The 21938-nt window shown below is 43.7% G+C and overlaps 1 protein-coding gene across 2 annotated transcripts in view; it reads right to left on the bottom strand.

Annotated features, from left to right (window-relative positions):
• The window catches only part of PUS7L (pseudouridine synthase 7 like), a 152019-nt gene that overhangs the window by 41974 nt on the left and 88107 nt on the right, over positions 1-21938 (bottom strand). For both annotated transcript variants that reach the window (XM_078674282.1, XM_078674283.1), the window contains 2 exons: positions 13044-13142; positions 4983-5064 (listed from right to left, as the gene is read on the bottom strand). In XM_078674282.1, coding sequence (XP_078530408.1) covers positions 4983-5064; positions 13044-13142 — 181 coding nt within the window. The remainder of the gene's footprint in view (positions 1-4982; positions 5065-13043; positions 13143-21938) is intronic.

The raw sequence follows: 21938 nt of genomic DNA, 5'->3' as shown, positions 1-21938 counted from the left end.
CCCCTAGGAATGCCCTGCTGCTACCAAAGGACTGCCTTGCTGCCTGATGGCTGTCCTGCTGCTTGAGGGCTGCCCTGCACTCTGAAAAGGAAGACTGGACCTGTTCCCTTCATCTCAGACTGCCTGAGTGACTCCAAGGGTCAGTTGGCTGACCACCTGTCTGAGCTACAAGGGTAATAACATGCTCTAGAGCACGTTAGGGAGCATAACATGCTCCCTGCAACTGCCCTGCTGCACTGGACCTCCCTGAGCCCTGCTGGCCTCTGCTGGAGTGAGTTCCCGATCCCCAAGAGGAGCCTCCCAAGGTCAGTGACCCCTGGCTGGCATCAGTTGAGCTCCTACAATAACAGAAGGTGGAATCCCAACATTTTCATCTCTTTACGAAAATGAATGACTATCACCAATGCAAAGAATTCTGTGCGGTACAGCAACCGTCAATGACAAACAGCAACACGAGATCAGAAACTCACAGTACAGCAACGACAGCCCTCAGTGAATGCCAAAGCGAAGCTCGGATCCGGCAAATGATGGCCCATCCAGTCACACGGTGCATGGCTCTCTAAGACGAATACCCAAATCCTAACAGCCAACTATACCGGTCATGTGACCAGAGACAGACTGCAGGCATCGAATGGCTAAGGCAAGAAAAATGCTAACTTTCTATAAGTGGCATTTTCAGAATTACTATTTAAAGTCCAACTGCATCATAAGTTAGGATTTTAAATTGTGACTCCAAAGACACCAAACATGAACTAGTTATCTCTTCCCATTTGGAAAATTATCCTTATAAAATGTAATACAGCAACTCCAATGTTATCCTATTGGACATGTGAAACTTAAAAGTACATGTTCTACTTTTTAAAAAGCTTGCACCCTGCCCTCTGGCATGTCCAGAGCCTTCCCTTTGCGTGGCTTTTGTGTATTAAAAAGGAAGGTTTGGGCCTGGCAAAAGGTTTATTTTGCCAGGTCGAAATAGCAATTCAAAACTGCACACACAGGCTCTGCAATGGCAGGCCTTAGACATGTTTAAAGGGCTACTTAAGTGGGTGGCACAATCCGTGATGCAGATGGAATAGTAACATTTTAATTACAGGACCTGGACACATGTAGTGGTACTTTACTAGGGACTTATAAGTGAATTAAATATGCCAATTGGGGATAGGCAATTATTACCATGTTTAGAGGAGAGAGTACACGCACTTTAGCACTGGGCAGAAGTGCCAAAATACACAGTTCTAATACTAGCAAAAATGATGTTAGAAAAAGTGTAGGAGGAAGCAAAAAGATGGGGGCTGGGGAGACCACCATAAGGTTGACAGGTCTAATGATGAATTTGTTTTGTTCCAACATCCAAGAGTGTAATTGAAATTTTTCAACACTAGGAACGGAAAACACTAAGACAGAGCATGGAGGTTCCGTTTATAGAGTTGAATGTAGAGAAATCATATAACAGGACTCATAATATAGTGGTTATTTGTGGGGAGTCTACTGAGCATTTAACATTCACAGCAAGGTTTCAAGACTACTAATGAATGTCAGAAGAGCTTTCCTTTTGTAAATGTTCTTTTACTAAACGTTCTCTGTATTGACTAAATATCTTTTTGTGTACAGAAAAAGTATACAACTTATTATATTTGTAACTTAATCTTCAAATAAGAAAAGAGGCGGCCATATCTGAATGTGGAAAAATAGCTGGGAAGCATGTTTTGATTGATTAAGCTTACTTATATATCTATAATACTGGCAACATATTCATAGAAGGTAGAATGTAGATTAGCAGTAAAATCTATAAAAGGGCTATTAATGCGGCAAGGGTTTGAAAATGCAGAAGAAAGATCAGGATTGATTGATCAGTGAGTTTGCCAAACAGACTATTGGTTGTTATATTTAATTGTGGTTCATTTCAGTAAAAACAATGAATATATTTATTTTCTCATAGTTGTGATATTGCATATTTTTATAACATTCTTTTTCAAGTGTAACACAACAGGGAGTTTTGAATAATATAGGTATTTAAATAATTGTTTATGTATCATATGAGAGGTACTATATTTTTTCTTTTTTTGTTTCTCCCTTGTTGGTGGTTGAATTAGAAAATATATTTGGACTTGGTACGATCTGAAGGCTTGATAACACATGCGATCCTGCACCTGTTACTATAGAAAGATTAGACACCTGCTTGTCGGTTTGCTCCTCTGCTTGAGGGGTCATTTTGTGCTATCTGGAGATTTCGATATAGTGATATAAGTTATAGACATGTGAATGATTGTGTGCGCTACGTAAAAATAGGTTAATTACCAATAAGGGTGATCTTTCACTAGTAGTGGTTTTGTTACATTTTGTTGCTTCATTGTGGTTGGCCTTGATCTAGAAAATTTGCATTTGGAAAATGGTCGTTGGAGGACAATGCTTACTTGACTCACCTCTATTTGATTAACTGAAAAGAAGATCGTATTGAAGAACAAAAAAAGGTATTTTAATTAAGGCAAAATAGACAAAAACATATTGTGTTTTTATTGGTTTCTAAACATATTTTCGTTATTATACACTTGAAAGCAACATACCTAACTGAATGCGCTTGAGCTGACTTTGGCTTTATGTTATGGTCCTATCTAGAATGCAGAGGATAGGAGAATCTAAAACAACAATACAAATTCTTTCCTGAGTAAACATAAGAGTATTTTGAGGCTATTTCATTGTTCTGCACTCTTAGGGGCTGCCTAATTTCAAATAAAATTCAGAACACACATTTTTTTCAAAATATATTTTTTAGATTATCTTTTAATGTAGGTTTCATTTGAACAATAATTATTGTTATGAAAAGAATAGGCAACTGATTGTTAAACATGTTCCAAGGCTATCTCAGGAAACTTTGATCATATAATACTGTGTCTAGGAGTGCGATGTACAAGTCTTTTGTTTATGTAAATGAATAATATAGCTGTCTTAATTATAAAAATTCGAATGTTTTGATTTTGACAAAACTATTCAACAAACTATTTGTTTCAGGGGAAGATTTATTTTTGTATGTTTGTATCTATTACTCCGATTTATTGTATATATAGAATGTGAAACAAATATGATATTGATGTAATTGTTCCTCCTGTAGGTGATATACTCATTGATATGTGAAATATTTTGGTGCCAATTAACTGTAGGTGGCTAACTGAGGTATAACAAAGGTTTTCTGTGATATATATATACAGTAATTGAACGTAGGGAAGAAATATGAGAATTATAAATTTGTTGAGGAATGAATACTCAGGGGCCTATGAGGATGGCGGGCGGACGAGCGGTGCTGGGACCGGCCGCCAGTGGTGCGGCGGTCCCACACCGGCGATTAGGATGCCACCGCATCCGTGGCGGTGACATCAACCATTCCCAGCATTGTGGCGGGCGGTGCTCACGGCACCCCGTCACAATGCTGGGAATGCACTGTGACAGGCACCGCAAGGTGCCTGCCACCATGTCCATAACAACGCAGGGGGGTTACCATAGGTACCCCCCCATGTGCACCCCCCACCCCCCAATACTCAGGGGGCCCGCAATGGGGATCTCGTAAGCAAAATCTGCACGCCACCACAGAAAGGCTGCTTCCCGCTTCCAAGCTAATATGGATGGCGGTCTCTAGCAAACACCGCCACCATATATAGCCCCTTTTCCGCCCAGTTGACTGGCGGAAAACCGGCAGACGGTCTTTCCGTCCGCCGGGGTCCACTCCGCCATACTAATATGGCGGGGGGAAATGGGTGGCGGGCAGGGTAGGATGTAGGGCGGATCGTCACCGCCATGCGAGCAGTGGCAATCCGCCCTACATCCTAATGGACCCCTAAGTGTCTAAATATTTTTGAGTGTGTGGCTTTACTAAAAGGTTTCATTCTTAGCTTTTTCTTCTTTTGATCCCCTTGTTCTTTGTCTATGAAAAAATATTGCTATACATTTAATTTCAATTATTTAATGTGATCTTAGCTAGAAAATGTCTTTGTATGTCAACTTGAGCACTGAGAAAGTGACAATTCGTGAAACAAGGTTTGGCTATGGGACAATTTTTCGGCGTCTTGACAACTGTTGATTCATTGCTGTTCGACATCAAGTGATAATTTTATTTTGTGGAGATAAAAATAAAATGACGAATTACAATTCTCTATATTGATATATGTATTATTTATAAAAAAAAAAAAAAATTGGAACAGATTTTACACCCTAGGGCTTTATTTTGGATTTGGAGTGTATAGACCAGCTCCTAAAAAACCAATAAAGAGTTTGAATCGATTGCAACCTCGACATTATCACATAAAGTGGCAGGAAATTGTTATGGCTTACTGAGAAGGTTTAGAAAGGTGCTCCCCATGCTTCCTTTTGCTGCAAGACGACTGTTGGTGTAGGCCCTCGTCTTATCGCGGCTAGACTACGCTAATTCCATATATCTTGGAACCCCCCAGGCCACTATCAAAAAACTACAAATAGTGCCGAACTGCGCGGCCCGAATGCAGCTGAACATTCCCAAATGCTCCTCCGCAAGGCCTTCCCTTGCAACCTTGCACTGGCTCCCAGTCCAGGAAAGAATTCAATGTAAGGCTCTATGTATTATCCATAAGACAGTCTCAGGAAAAGGTCCCCTCTTGATTCGCTCCTGGATCCAACCCTATGCATCTAATAGAGCTCACAGGTCTGGGAATAAAGGCTTGATATCAGTTTCTAAGATTAAATGGGCACGGAGTGGAGGCCGACTGTTCACATACAACGCATCCAGACTCTGGAACACTAACCCTATTAATATTCGCTCGGAACCTGACTATCTTAAGTTCAGGAAACTATAAATAACCTTTCTCTTTCATTAATTTCTCGCAGTATCTGACATGGTGCCTAGCGTTGGGATGTCCCTGAATAACCATGTGCTTTATAAATGTTCATTCATTCATTCATTCATTCATTCATTTGGACCAGATTCTCACTTTTTTAAGTAACATTTTGAAAGGCACCTGTTTCAAGAAAGTGTCTCTTTGCCTTGTTGACAGGGTCATCTACTTGATCAGGAGTGAACAACAGTTTTACAGCTTTCACCTACAAGAAAAATATACAGAAATCCCTTATAACTACACTCAGAGCAGGGAAAGGGTTAAGTTTAATGAAGGCAGAAGGTTGTCTGCAAAAAAGTTAAACAATAATTTACGGGTTTCATTCAGAACTGATGGTACAATTAGGTTTATGGCGATGAAACAAAACAAACAACTATTTTATGAAAAAGAAAAGAAAAAAAGCAATACACAAACTGTTATAAAACATTCCTCAGGCTACAACGACAGTATTGGTCACCTGTGGAACAAAAGTGAAATAACGATGAAATCACTGGTTTGTTGTGAAATGATCAAAAGCGGTGCTGGCAACCCTGCAAAAACATTAGTAGTGTTTGTGACATATCAGACTAAAGCTTCATTATTACATACAAACCATTTGTTTAGGTTCAGTACTTTTTTTTTACTTGCCTAATACAGTAAATGTGGAATACCAATAGGCAGTGGTAACTGGTTCAGCGAGACAAGTGCGGATCTACCCTTCCCCCATTTTTAGATCTGGAAGGATTAGCGGACTGGAAAAGATTGTCTCAACAATTATTTTTTTTAAGTTCAATAAGAAGCATTAAGGTTCCCTAAAATATATCATAGTCTTGTGTTGAGTGGAATGAGTGAAGTTGGTTATAACAGAGCTTATAGGTGAGTTTGGTATGTTAAGAGAGTGAGAGTGAGTGGGTGTTAGATAAACCCTATTCAGCCACATGTTTCGTCATTGCTTAATGGGCTGTACAACAAGTCAATGGTATTTCCAGAATGGCTTCATTGTCCTATTTTGTTCCCATTATGCCTTGGTGATGAGGAATCAAAAAGTCCCTTTGTTAGACTGCACAAGCAACATGATGTGTAGCTTGACTTAGAAAGTCAGTGTCTGTTCTTTATCTATTTACTTGGCCAACACAATGACATATACTTACTGATTTACAGTTTATTCATTTAGGAAGTGCTTGCTATTTGTGTGCCTTAGCCCGTCATGAATATACAGTGCTAATTACTAAATACCCTTGTTCCTTCCCGTTTTACTCTGCTCTCATGATAATATGCTGTTAGATTTACCGCTTTTTTGTTCAAAGTAAAGACGTGTGCACATGTGCTTTCTAAAAGCGGAAACGGAAATAGTGTACCTTTGTCAAATGTATGTACTTGCGATATGTTTCTCTGTATGTCTTTTAAATTCACCAGTAACAACACAATGTTCATCTTCTGACTTCTTTTCACAACACTTTTTTTTAAGAGTATACATTTTTTCTTCTTCTGCTGTCTATTTAGCAAAACAGACAGAATACCAGCTTCCATACTGTTTAAGCCCACATTGTTGCTTCATTATGGGACTTTCTTTCTATGATAGGGGAGTACATCACAAACAAATACTACCATTAACAAAAACTCTGAAAAGTCAGACCTTAGGCTTGCCAATGCAAGCAGCATTTTAACACTGCTGAAGTCCTAAAATGATTCAATTGTGAGTGCATAACTATGTGAACTCTACAAACAACGTGCCATGTGATTTGGGGCGGGGAGCTACTGCAGCATGCATAGAAAGCCAGGGCTCTGGCACTGCATTTCAACTCCCATGCATCATGAAGTCGTTGCAGGGGTGCAAAAACCTGTGGGCAATGTAGGGAAGCCTTTGTTAAGGGAGGGCCCCATACAGGAGGTCAGAAATGTGAGATTTAATGTGCATTACCTCTCATATGATAGTAATACATGCTATATCATGCCATTACCTGTTTTATGAGTGTGTCAATGTGTCTGTTGTATCTGTAGGTTTAGATCGCAACCTTCGCTGACTTAGGTTTAGGTACGCATATGCTAAGCGGGATTACTCAACAGGTACAATCAGTGTCATGTGTCCTTGTGTGGGGCACAGGGAGCAGATTTTAGTTCATTGTACTTTGCAGATTTTACAGCAGTGTTTTCATTTCTACAGCTGTGTTTGTGAGCATGTCTTTGTACTGCTTTCAAGGGTACTCTAATGCATTTTGCTTTTGTTGCCACGATTTTGTTTTACTTAGTACCTTTTCAGTTTGGTTAATTGTCATAGGTAGATTGTTTAAACCTTAGGTATGCATATTTCTCATGATACAATACACTTCGGCTATCTTTATTTAGCCACCGACGGAGTACATCTATGTTTGTAAATGGTCAGTATTCTTATGTTTTGCTTCGTAGGAATGAGGCTCTGCTGTTTTATTGTTCCAAATCTTTGTGCAAAGAAATCAAATGCCTGTGTCCCCCATTCCCTCCTAGATTACATAGAGCATTCTATTTTTATTTGAAAAAACAGCATTTCAGGCGCTCCATTAGAACAGCCCATGTAGCATTTTGGTCGCGGTAGTTTATAGGTTGCTGATCACCTATTTCCTCAACAGTAAGGAAAAGTGGAGGTAGACTGTGTAAGTTTTCACAATTTCCTGCCGTAATCTGCAGATGCTATGTATTTTTGGGGAGGCCTCTTCATAGGATTCTGCAGTCCTTAAATTCCTCTCTCTAAGAATTTGCAGTATATGACAATGACATGAAGAGAGGCTTATGCTTTTTCCCACGAAGTGATTGATTATGCTCATCACCTTCAGCCAGTAAGTTACTTGTACTTATCGTTTTCAGGGACTTTCTGTGGTAAGAAAGGGGTTAAGTAGCAGCCTAATTTTCCACTTTTTCTAAACGTCAGTGGCTACCCAGCAGATTAATGACAGAACAGGGTACGTGAAGTGTAGACCTTGCCAGTAAAATATCAATTTTATGATAGATATGGATTAGGAAGACTGCCTCTCTCCATTTTAGGTAGCATAGTTATAGGTACCTTTTTTGGGACCCCATAAAAGGAAGTGCTGAATTCCCCAGATTTGAGTCACTCCAGGCTGATCTTTACATCAACCTCTGTGATCTTCTGCCATGTGTGCTCTCCCCTATGTAAAAGGACATGTACACGTTTCTCATCTAAATCAACACCTGTATCAAATGTGAGATTCATTCCAAAGTGGTGGATAACAGTATTGAAAATATCAAGATGTCAAATAGAACCATGGCAACTGTTTCCCCTTTGTCGCCTAGTTGATTTATTGGAGAAGGAGCCTACCAAATAAATGCGTGTGTATAGGTTAATTCTTAAACCCCAGAAGCAGTCCCTTAGAACACTGGATTCAAATTAGGCTTGTTGCTGGGCGTTCACTGTATTTACTAGCACTGTAGTAAGAAGGAGGATATTTGATATGGTTCAGTAGCAAGATGATGCAGTGGATTGAGGGTTATTTGAAGCAGTATGATGCAAGGGTTTTTCAAGCAGACTGGAGACTGTGCTTTTATGGTAGGAGGCACTGCTAACCAAAGTTTGACCAGGTCACTGCAATTCTTGATTAGTGGGAGGCAAGGCTCAAAAATGGACTGATTTTTTTGAATGTGTTGCTTTGAGAGATGGAGTGAGGATTCACGAAAGTGGTATCCAAGGAGAGTATCTAGCAGTTTATTTCAGGCTGGCTTTTGAAAAAGGACCAATGTGGCCCTGTTACCCATGATGATGCACAGCAATTTAAGTTCCAAATTCTATGATAGCGCCCCAACGGAAATACCCACATTGAGATGCACAGAATCATAAGTAAAAAAAGAAAAGAAACAAAAAGAAAGGATGGCCTGATTCAACCCAGCAATAAGGGTTTTCAAATAGTGACTGTTTCCTCAAATTCCTTACATGATGAGGTAAAACGAATGGAAATCCGCCTGAAGTCCCTACATGAGCACCCACTTACAGTTGTGCTACTTGCATCAGGAGAAAGTTTTTCTCGGTCTGTAGAATTACGGGGAGATAATCTAGATCTGGTACTACAAAGATATTTAAATCCATTTGTGGTTCTCAGTCGGAATTTGCAATATTTTAGTTTTTCTTGTCATTTTTAAGATCCTTTTTGTCATTCCTACTTTTGGAAATTACCCATTTTGCAGAGTTACCCCCAAACGTTTTGCCCTTCTCCTCCGCTTTTAGCTGAAATCTTTTTTGGTGCTAAAGTGGTTGTGCTCCCCCCTTAAAACATGGTAACATTGGCTTATCCCTAACTGGCACTATAAATGTACTAATAAGTCCCTAGTAAAGTGTACTAAAGGTGACCTGGCCTGGAAGTTAAATGCTATTAGTGGGCCTGCAGCACTGATTGTGCCACCCACTTAAGTAGCACTTTAAACATACTTCAGGCCTGCAATTGCAGAGTCTGTGTGTGCAGTTTTATACTGCAATTTCATCCTGGCAAGATAAACAATTTGCCAGACACAAGCCTTTCTTTTTGATACATGTCACCCTTATCAGCAAGATGACCGAGAGGCACGTGAACACCCACTTATCCAAACATATCGAGGCAGCGGAGGGCCTGGACCATTCCCAATCTGGGTTCAGGCCCAACCACAGCACCGAATCAGCCCTCCTAGCAGTGACCAACAACATCAGGATGACGCTGGATGGAGGGGGGGGTCAATGATTGTGGTGCTGTTGGATTTATCCGCTGCCTTTGATAAGGTGTCACATGAAGTGCTTCTCGGTCGTCTGAGGGATGTGGGACTAGGGGGCGTGGCTCTGTCCTGGATGGAGAGCTTTCTCTCAGGCCGCTCTCAAGAAGTCAGGCTGGGCTCCCACAAGTCCATCTCTAGGGAGCTCACCAGGGGAGTGCCACAGGGCTCATGCCTAAGCCCCACATTATTCAATGTGTACGTGGCCCCCCTGGCTGACTTAGTGAGATCCTATGGGTTCACCCCGGTGTCATACGCTGACGACACCCAACTTCTATTCCCTTTAAAAACCTTTACACCTGCACTAAAGAAATCTTTTGCAGATGGAATGAGGGCAGTGTCAGAATGGATGGCCAAGAATTGCCTACAGTGTAATGTAGGCAAAACGGAAGTAATGTTGTTTGGGGAGGCAGTGACACTATGGTCCCCCGAATGGTGGCCCTTGGAACTGGGACCTGTTCCCAGTCCCAAACAGACCGTTAAAAACTTGGGAGTGCTATTAGACCAAGCACATACATTAAAAGATCATGTTAACCAAGTTGCCGGCACTTGTTTCAGGGCCATTGGACTGCTGAGAAGGGTTTTTCCATACCTACCTGACAGACATAGGAAGACCTTGGTCCAGGCATTAGTCACTAGCAGATTAGACTACTGCAATGGTCTTCTCTTATCAACTAATGAAGAACAGCTTAACAAACTGCAAATAGTCCAAAACACTGCGGCAAGACTAGTACTTAACGCTCCACCTAGGACCCCTTCTCGCCCTCTGCTGTCTAAACTCCATTGGCTCCCAGTGCGGCAACGCATTAAGTTTAAAACCTTATGTACCATTCACAAATGTCTGACAGGTACTGGGCCAAAGTACCTCACAAAAGCCTTCGCACCTTATGTCCCGGCACGTTCCCTACGCTCCAGTAACCTCCAGCTATTACAGGTACCCAGAATAAAAAATCCAGGCAGGGTGGTCGTGCCCTTGCTCACACTGGTCCTGTCCTCTGGAACTCACTGCCCCAGACATTGAAACAAATTACCAATCACCTACCTTTCCGAAAATCCCTTAAAACTCATCTTTTCACGAATATTTAAAAACCACTTATTGAACCCAATCAGCCACTTTCTGAACATGGACCAGCACAAACTGTACTCCCCTTCTGGCAAAAGCGCGGAGATACCCCTTCGGGGGTCGAATCAGGCGCTCTATAAGAATATAAAATAAATAAATAAATAAATATGGTAGGCCCTGGACAGCCCAGACTAGAGGGTAGGGTGCAATGTATTTAAAAAGCAGGACATGTACTTTTATGTTGTACATGTCCTGACAGCGAAAATCACCTAAATGCATTTTCACTACTGCAAGTTCTATATGTCCCATAGGATAACATTGGGATTTCTTTATTACATTTACATGGGAAGATATCACTGGTTTGTGTCTTGTGTCTCTGGAATTCTCATTTATGGTGAAGTAGGACTTTAGGTTATAATTCTGAAAATGCCACTTTTAGACATTTGGCAAGTTCTTGCCTTAGCTATTTGGTGCCTACAGCCTGTCGCTGGTCACATGACTGAGTGTAGTTGGCAGCTGGGCTTTATGTGTTCATCCTAGACAGCACCACACGATCGAAGCTTTGGGGTAACTGATTTGGCTATCACGGACAGAATGGGAGGAAGGAGCTCGACCCAGCCTCACTTACTTTTGAATAGGCTGTGTCCCCACACAAAGGGCTTCTGTAACCCCTGTAGTTAGTCTGGAGCTAGTGCTGGAAGAGCATCTGTGCTCCTCAAAGGCAGGCCACTAAAAGCTTTGCCCCACTTCTAGAGCACAACTATATATCAAAAAAGAAGGATCTCAGAGACCACCAGCTCAGTACACTTATGGACCCATGGAACCTCTGCCAGGAAGAAGGACTTCTGTGCTGCTGAAAGACTGCAGTCTGCTGGACTGTGACTCTCCAGGACTACAGCTTTGCTGAGCTGACATACTGCCCACTTGCTTGGATGAGAAGGGCTGAACCAGCATCTCTCGAGGGCTAATTGGCTGGCCTCCTGATCAGAAGCCTCAGGGACATAACAGGCTTTGAACAACCTAGCATCTTCACTTCTCTGCTGAGCGGTGCATCCTCTAGCCAAACAAATGTTTCTCTTCCGCTGAGTGGCGTATCCTCTGGCAGGATCAATGCATCGCCGCTGCTGCATGGCTTGGACCCAGCGTAGAAGGCCCACATGGCCCTCGCAGGCCTCTGAACAAGCGCACCGCTGACAGTACGGCACATCTCTGACCCAGGTCCTCGCATCTCTCGACAGCAGCTAGAGGCCGACACCGGCCTCCGCATCATAGCCTCATAGCTCTTCAGAACCAATGCATCGCCACCTGAATGCCGCATCCTCGACACACGGTCTTCTCACTACAAATCCTGCTGACTGGATCCTCAATGTCTATGTAACAGGACCTCACATGGCAGCCTTGCTGCATCTCAGAACAGATTCATCAATTTGGCTGCATGGCGCTTCTTCGCCTCAGATCTACGCAAGCAGGATTTAAGGTACTTTGTTCAGTGGGACTAACAGGGTCCCTATAGCCAGCCTGATCTCTATCGCGGTCGGTCTGAACTTGTGACTTTGTTCTGGTCAGGCACAACCAGATATTCCTTTTTGGCGCATAATGCTTTTTGGAGCTATTTTACCTTAAAACTTTAAAAATCATTATCTCAGGTTCTACTGATTGGGTTTTGGTTGTTTTGGTCCTGTTTTATTTGTTAAAGACAGATCTATAGCTCTAAACCGGATATGGGATTTTTGTGTGTTTTCACTGTTTTACTATTTGAAGTGCATTTAACACTTTGCCTCCAGTTAAGCCTGACTGCTCTGTGCCAAGCTACCAGCGGGTGAGTACAGGTAAATTTAGTGTTTGCTTGGGCCTTACCCTACTAGAATTGTGGTTGCTAGCTGAACAGTACTCACACCCTTGTCAACCAGTAATCCAATTTCTAAAACCTATCAAAGTATATTATCCATGCATTTATTTTGCATGCCTTTGCACCAATACTTTTTTATGTATCCAATACCGCTATCCATCATTTAATTACAAACATTATTCCGTGTATCATTTATCACTCTACTCTTCTGTAGAGAAACCTAGTGCCCCACACATCTCCCATAACTAGGGGACAGTTTGGAGACTAACACTTCATTGTTGTAACTACAGAAGATGGAAACAATCTGATATGGAGTTTGGTTTTGTTATCCTATCTGAACGAAACTGTCAAGTCAATGTTAGGTTCAATTATTTCTAAGGCTGAACAGTCCCATAATAACAATGACTTCAACTTATACAAAAAAAACATGCCTCTAAATTAAAAAGGCAAACGTTTAACAATGAAAGGACTTTAAAAACACTTAGAGGAAAGCAGACAATTAATTATAAAAAACAGAACATATTACATGGGTAGGTTTTATATATTAAGTGGAAGGCCACTATACCATTTCTTCTTTCAGCAAAGCCAGGCCAATCTGATCCGAATGCACATTCTGCCCTTGCCCAAATCGCTGAGGTCCGTAATAATTTACAAAGCCTGTGGACTAGAGACAGATGTCATAAGACATATATCAAAAGGAATTCAACCTTTTAGCAGTAAAACTTCAAAATGTGACCGAGTGTCAAAACAATTCTCAAAAGGATGGATATCGTCACTTTAGAAATAATATAGCATACATACCTGCTACAAGATATTTTTGCCTTTCAAAGTTGTGTTTGAATTCAGATTGGTTTCAATGAAGATGTTTTTTATATGATGCTGCGTTAGCAAATTGGTTGGTCTGCTTTATGCCTGTGAACCAGCCATGGTTACTTGTGGTTTCTCGATATTCAGCCATGGATGGCCATGGTTTCAGTTTATTTGGGTGTGCATTGACCAGATCAAAGGGTGCATAGATTAAATCCTCCCCCACTCAGCAAATATCAGATACACATTTCTTTTTAACTGCATACTTTCACCCATGGATGGCGCTGTAGACCATTCAACTCCAAAGATCTAGGAATGCTTTTTGTCCACCATCAATATTAAAAACATAATTACCGTTTATTATTTATTTATTTATTTGAAAGTTTTATATAGCGCGGACAAGATCTTTGCAGATATCAGAGCGCTTTACACAAATGGGTACATGAGGGAGCATAGTCAGACAGATATATCAATAGATCAAACATTATAAGTAGGTGGCTACAATGCCAATCAAGTGGGTAAGAAGATAACAATACAAATAATCACAGGGATCAAACATGTAGTACATATCGGTGCATATAGTCTTACCAGGGTTCGAGATAATAGTTCAAGTGTATTTAGCCATGAGGATAGCTTTTACTTCATTTTTAAAGAGTGTAGTGGAAGAGATAAGCCTGGTTTCGGGAGGGAGTGAGTTCCAGATCCTAGGCGCCATTCCTGAGAAGGAGCGCTTATATGTTTTTTCCTTCCGGAATCTTCGAGGTTTCAGCAGTTTGTGCCTCTAGTGTTTCTAGCTCCGCCAGAGATTGTCAGTTTCTGAGCGAGGTAGCCGGGTGAGTTTAGGTGTACCGCCTTGTGTGTCATGCAGGCGATTTTCAGATGAATTCTGGCTTCAAAAGGCAGCCAATTCAGGGATTTCAAGTCAGGGGTGATATGGGAATGCTTTTTTGATCCAGTGATGAGTCTCGCTGCAGCGTTTAGAGAAGCTCTTAGGGGTGCGGTTGAGGTTAGGGGGAGTCCGCAGAGGGCGATGCTGCCGTATTCAATTCGGGGGATGACTAGTGCTTGTACTACGGTTTGGAAGTCTTTGGTTGGGAGGAAAGGTTTGAGTTTCCTCAGAGTATTGATCTGGAAGTTTGCACCCTTTGTTGCCTTGCTGATATGTTGCTGCATGTTAAGATTGGTGTCAAGTGTTATGCCTAGAGATTTTGCTGAGTCCACGATGGTGGGTTGGACATTGAGTGCGGTTAGGTGTTTAAGCCAGATTTGGGTGGTGTAGATCTTCGCTGGAGGTGAGATCAGAAGGAACTCTGTTTTTAGGGCATTGAGTTTGAGATGATTATCGGCAAGCCAGGATTGGGTGCTTCTGATCGTTGAGTTCAAGAGCAAAATGTCTTTGGGGGACTGTAGTTTGAGATAAAGTTGGGTGTCATCAGCATACATGTGAAAGTGTACATTTGATGCTTGTAGCAGGGTAGTGAGAGGTTCCATGACTAGGTTGAACAGAGTTGGGGATAGCGAGGATCCTTGGGGAACGCCTAGCGTTACAGGTATTGGCGAGGACATCAGGTTGTTGCTCTTGAATTTCTGCGACCTGTTGTGAAGAAAGGAAGTGAACCACTTGAGAACAGTTCCCGATAAACCCATTCTTGTGTTTAGTAGTTCTAGCAGATTCTCATGTTTAACGGTGTCGAATGCTGAAGAGAGATCAAGAAGGATGAGGAGGCAGGTGTCGTTTTGGTCCAGCATTTGAAGTGCGTCGTCAATTATGTGAGTCATAGCAGTTTCTGTACTGTGCCCTGCTCGGAAGCCTGACTGGTGAGGGTTAAGGAGATCAAATTGTTCAATGTGTTTAGTCAGTTGTAGTTGTGCGCATTTTTCCAGCAGTTTTGCGAGAGTGGGGATATTGGTAATGGGACGGTAATTGTTGAGGTCAGAGGGGTCGGCTGTAGGTTTCTTTAGTAGAGGTGTGACTTGACCAACTTTGAGGGAGTCAGGTATGCTTCCTTGTTGGAGAGAGCTGTTGATAATTTTGGTCCAGAGCGGTAGAAGCACCGGGGTAAAGTCTTTTACTGCGGTAGCAGGAAGGGGGTCCGTGAGGTGATTGGATGGTTTCAGGGTGCTGAGCAGTTTGCCAATTTCTTTTTCCGAGTATGTGCCAAAGGTTGACCATGTAGCCTTGTTTTTTGGTTCAGTGGGTGCTAGGCACTGGGGTTTGGAATAGAGGCTTGCGTCGATGAGGAGATCATTTTTTATGTTGTCAGTTTTTTGGATAAAGAAAGCGGCGAAGTCTTCACAGGAGGGTGCCTCACGCACAGTGTTGACTGGTGGGGGTTGACCCTTGGATTGTGATTTGATTAGCTCAAACAGTTTTCTCGGGCGGTTTTTTGCTTGGTCGAGCTGGAGGCTGAAGAAGTCTGATTTTGAGCGTTTTATTTTCCTGAAGTAGGCGTTTCTCTTTTTCTTCAGATCTTTTAGGTGCATTGCAGAGGGCGCTGATCTCCAGGTACGCGCCGCCATTCGCATGTCTCGTCTCTCCTCATTGAGACTCCCGTTGTACCATGGATTGGAGATTTTAGTAGAGACTCTTTTTAGCTGCATAGGTGCAGCCTCATTGACTATTGAGGTCATAGCGTTGAAATATTGGTCAGTCAGTGTTTGAACGTCTGTAGCGCCAGTCGGCGGGCGTAGGAGATTGCAACTGTTAGGGGGCAAGGAGCCTGGGTTGAGTTTTTTCATGTCTCTTTTCCAGACTTTGGGCTTGGGGAATTGAGCCGGGTTAACTTTAACCTTTTCATTGATGAAGAATGTGACAATATGATGATCTGACCAGTCACAAGGTTGGATGGACTCGAGTTGGATAGAGTCTTCATTGGAGATGATCAGATCGAGTATAGAACCTTTCTCGTGGGTCGGGCTGTTGCATATTTGGGTGAGGTTAAGGGCATCGAGGAAACTTTTCAGACTTTTTACCACCGCGTCCTTGCGATCGTTTCAGTGGAGGTTGAAGTCACCAATGTATATTTGGGTGAGCTGCCGTCCGGCATTGGTTGAGATCAAATCCATGATTTGTTGGGAAAAGGTGAAGTTGTCCCTGGGTGGGTGGTAAATGCTGTGAAGAGAGCAAATCGGTTTGCCCTCACTGATAATGTCGAGGCAGATGTATTCCCAGGATGTTGGGGATGGTAGGGGGGTGGAATTGACTTTCAGAACAGAGAGGTTGTTCCTGTAGATGCATGCGATTCCCCCACCTATTTTGCCTGATCTGTTGAGCCTGATAATGAGGTAATTGGGCGGAACCAGAATGTCCATTATAAGTGTCGAAGATTCAGTTAGCCAGGTTTCAGTCAGGATGATTAGGTCAAGGTCCAGCGATAAGAGGAGATCAGCAATGGCAGCGGAGTGTTTTGAGGCCGATTTGCAGTTGAGGAGAGTGCATTTGAGACGGGGTGCGTCGAGGGTGGTGGATGATTCTAGAGAGAGAGGGACTTTTCTAAGGTTATTGGGGATGGAGAATCTGCTGTTTTGTGTGGGGGGTCTAAGGGGATTTGAGTGTATCGTGGGGATGGTGAGGTGAGGGTTCGTTGTGTCATTTTGGGGGGCTGGGTCATAGGAGCGGAGAAGGGTGAGTGTGTCGAGGTCAGAGGTAGGGCTGTGGGTGCGATGCGGGCGGTTGTTGCGATTGTGAGCTGGGATTGAGGTAAGGGTATGGGGGAGTTGAGTGAGAGAGTTAATCGGAAGGGTGGGGGACTGGTTGGGCGGGGAGGTGTAGTTGTGTGAAGGGTTGCAGGGGCGACGATGAGGACGAGGGCAGTTGCTGCGTCTATGAACAGGGATTGACGCCCTGTGTGGGGCGTGTTCATTGAGGGAGTCAGCCGGAGGGGTAGAGGACAAGTTGGGAGGGGTCACCCCAAGCGGGGAGGTGTAGTTGTGTGAGGTGTTGCGGGGGTGGCGAGGGGGACGGTTGCTGCGTCTATGAGCAGGGTTTGACGCTCGGTGTGGGGCGTGTTGATTGAGGGAGACAGATGGTGGGGTAGGGGACAAGTTGGGAGGGGAGGTGGATGAGGGGTGTATGGGGTGTGTGGAGAGTAATTCTTTGATGATGTGTATGTCTTCTTTGATCTGAGTGAGGGTGGCCATGATGTTGTCCATAGTGGGGTAAGTGGTGGAGGTGGGGGTGGCAATTAGAGGTGAGTGACTGTCCAGGGAATTAGCGGGCAGGTGGGAGAGTGGGCTGATGTTGGTGTTCGGGCAGGGATGCGTTGTGTTAGTGTACAGGAAGGTGTTATGGATGGGAGACGTTTTGGGCGGGAGGGGTGTGGATGGGGAAGGGAGGGGGTTGGTGGTATGTGGGAGGGTATTAATGGTAGGCGGGGGGGTCAAGGTGGAGGCTGGACGACTGATAGTAGTGGTGGGGGTGCAGGAAGGGTAGTGGGGGCTGAGAGTAGGAGGGGAAATGGGATTGGAGATGATCCTGTTGTGGGGAGTGGGGGATAGATTAAGAGAGGAGGTGTGTTCTGCGTGGTTGGTTAGAGGGTAGTGTGGACTGAGAATGGGGGGGATAAGAGGGGGGATTTGTCGATATGCGTGTTGTTGTGGTGTTGGAATAGGCTAGGTGTGTTGTGGGTGGGAGCTGCGCTGTCAGGGGTGAGCGGAGTGTTAATGCCAGCTGTAGGTGTGGGAGGAGAGTTGATGGTGTGTGAGGATGTCCGACCGTTTGTAGAGGGGGTGGGGGTGTGAGTGGTGTATGATGGGGAGCGATCTGTGTCTGTGTTTGAGGCGTGTGTGATAACTGCCTGGTCCTGAACTGGGATAGAGTTGTTGTGGGTGGGAGATGGGAGGTCAGGGGTGGTAGATGTGTCCCTGATTGGGGAGTATGTAGTAGCTAACTGGCGAAGTAGGTTAGAAGTGTTGTGGGTGGTGGGAGCTGTGAGGACATGGCTGGTGGGACTGGGGGAAATACGAGTGTTGGTCCGTGAATTGAGGAGGTGCTCTTTGAAAGTGGGGAACAAGTTGTCTAGTAGTTCCAGGTTCCTGTCTGTGGATTGCGAAAGGACAATCCCATTATTGTATATAGTTATGGTGGCTTTACATGGAAAGAGTTGGGATGGTGTGATGGAGAGAGTTAGGCAATGAGCGGTTTTCCTGGTGGAGGAGACGGTGAGTAGAGTGAGGAACGTTTCTCTCCATTGAGCTCTGCGTGTGGTGTGGAAGATGATATCAGTGTTCAGGGATCCATTGACCGGTGAGAAATAGGTGTCGGCAAAGGGGATTTCTGGGTGCGACCTAAGGAAGTTGTGTTTAAAGCGTTTAGCTGCTTTTTTGGTGAGTGTCGGTGGGTAGTTGATTTTATATGTGTGATTGCCGATAGGATCCATGTTGGGATGGTGGTTTAGGTGGGAATGGGTGACTGCACTCTAGTGGTACACATGTGCCGAAAAACAAATATATACAGTAAGTTCCACAGTACAAAAGTGGTACTAGTGATCAGCCAGCATAACCCAAATGTAAGAGTGTGCAGGGAAACAAATACATACAGTAAGTTACAAAGTGCCGAAGTGACGTTAGTGATCAACGACCATAACCAAAATACAGGAGTGTGCAGTAGAGCAAATCCATACACAGTAGAGCAAATGCATACAGTAAATTACAAAGTACAACAGTGAGGTATAATGCTTCAGGCAGCAGTATAATACTGGGACAGGATATAGATGCAGATATCAAGTTACGTGGATCAAAAGTGACCCTAGGGGGGGGAGAAGTGACACTAGTGAGCAACCAGAGATATATGAGGTAGCGAAGAGGTTACAGGATACAGATGCCGATATCAAGTTAAATGGATCAAAAGTGACCCTAGGAGGCAGAGTTGACACTAGTGAACAGTCAGAGATATATGAGGTAGCGAAGAGGTAGGAGAGAAGAGTGAGAATGGATGTTGAACTGTGAGGAATAGTGTAGAATACAGTAGAGGTATATGATGTATGAGGTAGCAGTCGTTGCAAAACAGGAGAGAAGAGTAGGAATGGGTGCAGGTTGTGGAAATGTACAGAATAGTGCAGAATACAAGTGAAAGTATAATACTGATAGCATATAAGGACAGTATACATATGCAAACAACAATTTACATGAATCAAAAATCAAAGGTGATATTAGATAGCAGCCAAAATATATGAGGTAGCACTCTGTGCATTATTAGTGTTCTACAAGTTCTATAAGTATACTACTGAACGAGTATAGGAACAGAGTACAGGTGCAAACAATAATGTACCTGAATCAAAAAATCACAAATCAAAAATCAAAAGTGACATTAGTTAGCAACCAAAGTGTATGAGGTAGCAATCTGTGCATTACAATTTTCAAAATACAGGTAGAGGTATAATACTGCAATAATAGGCAGACATTCTTTCATATATGAGGTAGCAATCTGTGCATTACAAATGTTCAGACTACAGGTAGAAGTATAATACTGCAATAAGCGGCAGACATTATTTCACAAGAAGGTGTAGGTACATAACTGAGCAACGTACTCAGTAGCTGAGATAGGTGTAAAATGAAAGATTCTTAGTGCATGTTCAGGTAATGATGAAAATGAAAATAAAAATGACTAGTCCAGGATGGCCTCCCAAGAGAGAGCCTAGTCAAAAAATGGCCGCCAAATGGGTGAGATAGAGACAGTAGTCCTCTGTTTGTTGCTGTTGCTTGGATAGCAGGGAGGAGTAGCTTCCCTTCCCACTCATGCAAGGGGATACAGAGATAATAGTCCTCTGTCTGCTGCTATTACTTTGAGCATAAGGGAAGGAATTTCACTTTCTATTTGAGCAAGCAGTGCTCAAAGCTAGCTGGGAGGAATTCTTATCTCTGTATGGGGGAGTTAGTCTGAGGAGCCTCATGGACATCAGAGGTACCGGAGGAGATTTATTGGTACAGTTTTATGGCCCCAGCCATTTTGAACAAAGGAGGCAGTTTAAAAAAGTTAAAAAAGTTTAAAAAGGGAGCAGGCGGGTGGGAGAAATAAGTACCTTAAGAATCTGTGTGCCTGTTGAGTTTGCCATCAGAATTTTGCAGAGCAGTGTTTCCATCCAGGAGTTTCTCAGTCTCTTCCGATTCGCAGATGTATGTGTGTGTGCTCCCAAATGTTTAGATCAGGGCTCCAAATCTCAATTCACAGATATTTTAGATCAGGGCTCCAAGCCTGTATTACACTGGGAAGCGGCCGATGGGGGCAGGCTCCGGATTTCTGTCGCCCCTACAGCTCTTGTTGGACTCAGGGCTCACTTCAATCGCTCCTCTGGGCACCGGCGCTACAACCTCTGGTCGCCTCCAGTCTCCGGTGCAGCCGGGGGCAGTCTCCACAGACTCCTCGCTGCCCCTCGATGCCTCTCGGACTCCTTTGCTGCTGAAGGCTACTCGAACTCCTTAAACTCCCCTGGCCCGGAACCCGGCACACCAGCCCGCGTCTCTGCCGTGGATCGGGCGGAGGGGGGGGGGGGGGGGCCTCTCTCAGCCCTCGAGCAGGCAGGCGGTAACTGCTCAGCGGCTCCCGGAGCTTCAGCCGCGCTGTGGGTGCCCTCCCGCCGTGAATTGTATCCCCAGGCAGGCGGTAACTGCTCAGCGGCTCCCGGCGTGCCGTGTATTGTATCCCCAGGCAGGCGGTAACTGCTCAGCGGCTCCCGGAGCTTCCGCCGCGCTGTGGGTGCCCTCCCGCCGTGATTCCAATGCTGGGCTGGTGGCAGGACGAGCTGCGGTGCAGGCTCAGCGGTGCAGGCTCAGTGGTGCAGGCTTCAGAGATGAGGATGTCCGAGGTGAGTGTCCGATCGCGGGGCTTTTTAGGCTCCAGTCTGCGTAAATCAGGTCAGCAGGCAATCCAGTTACTTTTGTTGTTATTTCTGCTTTTCGGTCCTTTTCTGCATCTTGCGTTTGCCCCTGCCCTGGGGCATATCCTCTTTTGAATGGCACTTTGTCTTAGCACTTTGTCTTTTTGCATGTAGGTATTTATGTATAGGTTTATAAAGTGCAAATCTAACTTCAAAACAAGAATGCACTGCAAGGAAAATCAGTTAAACAGAAGGGCGATGGCTGTAACAGAGAAGAAAGGGGTAGCCAGATGAGCTGAGGGACGACGTAGTCACTAGGACAATTGGACAACAGAAGCAAGGTAACAGAGAAGGGAGGTTGAGGAATAATACCGAGAAGGTGCTAGGAAGAATATGAATCAGACATATAGAAAGTTAAGATAGCTTGTAAACACTTACAGGGTGGGTGATAGCGTGAAATGAGAACAAACCAATCGTGTTGAGACTTTTTCTAAAAGGTGTCCAAGATAAATATAATCGTTGTCCATAACTACAAATATTAAATCGGCAACATGTTATCTTTTAAATCTACCAAAGAAGAGAATTTTTTCAACAGCAGCAAGACACACATCAGATTTGAAAACTCCATCCCGGTAGCCAGATTGAGAAAACAGTTATGGCTGGCTTGGAGGTTCTTTTGTTATTTTCGTGTATTTTTTTTTTTTTTTTTTGCAATAATAGTTAAAGGTAGACCAAAAACTGAATGCCGTTGCACTGTTAACTATGTATCTGTATTTATATAGCAGAAATCTAACAAGGAAGCAATGATTCTCTGTACATTGAGTGGGGTTTTGAGAGAT

The sequence above is a fragment of the Lissotriton helveticus genome, chromosome 1_1 (genome assembly GCF_964261635.1).
Source record: "Lissotriton helveticus chromosome 1_1, aLisHel1.1, whole genome shotgun sequence".
NCBI classification, from domain to species: Eukaryota; Metazoa; Chordata; class Amphibia; order Caudata; family Salamandridae; genus Lissotriton; species Lissotriton helveticus.
Note: the sequence above shows the minus strand (reverse complement) of the source record. Positions and strands in the feature narration are given on the sequence as shown.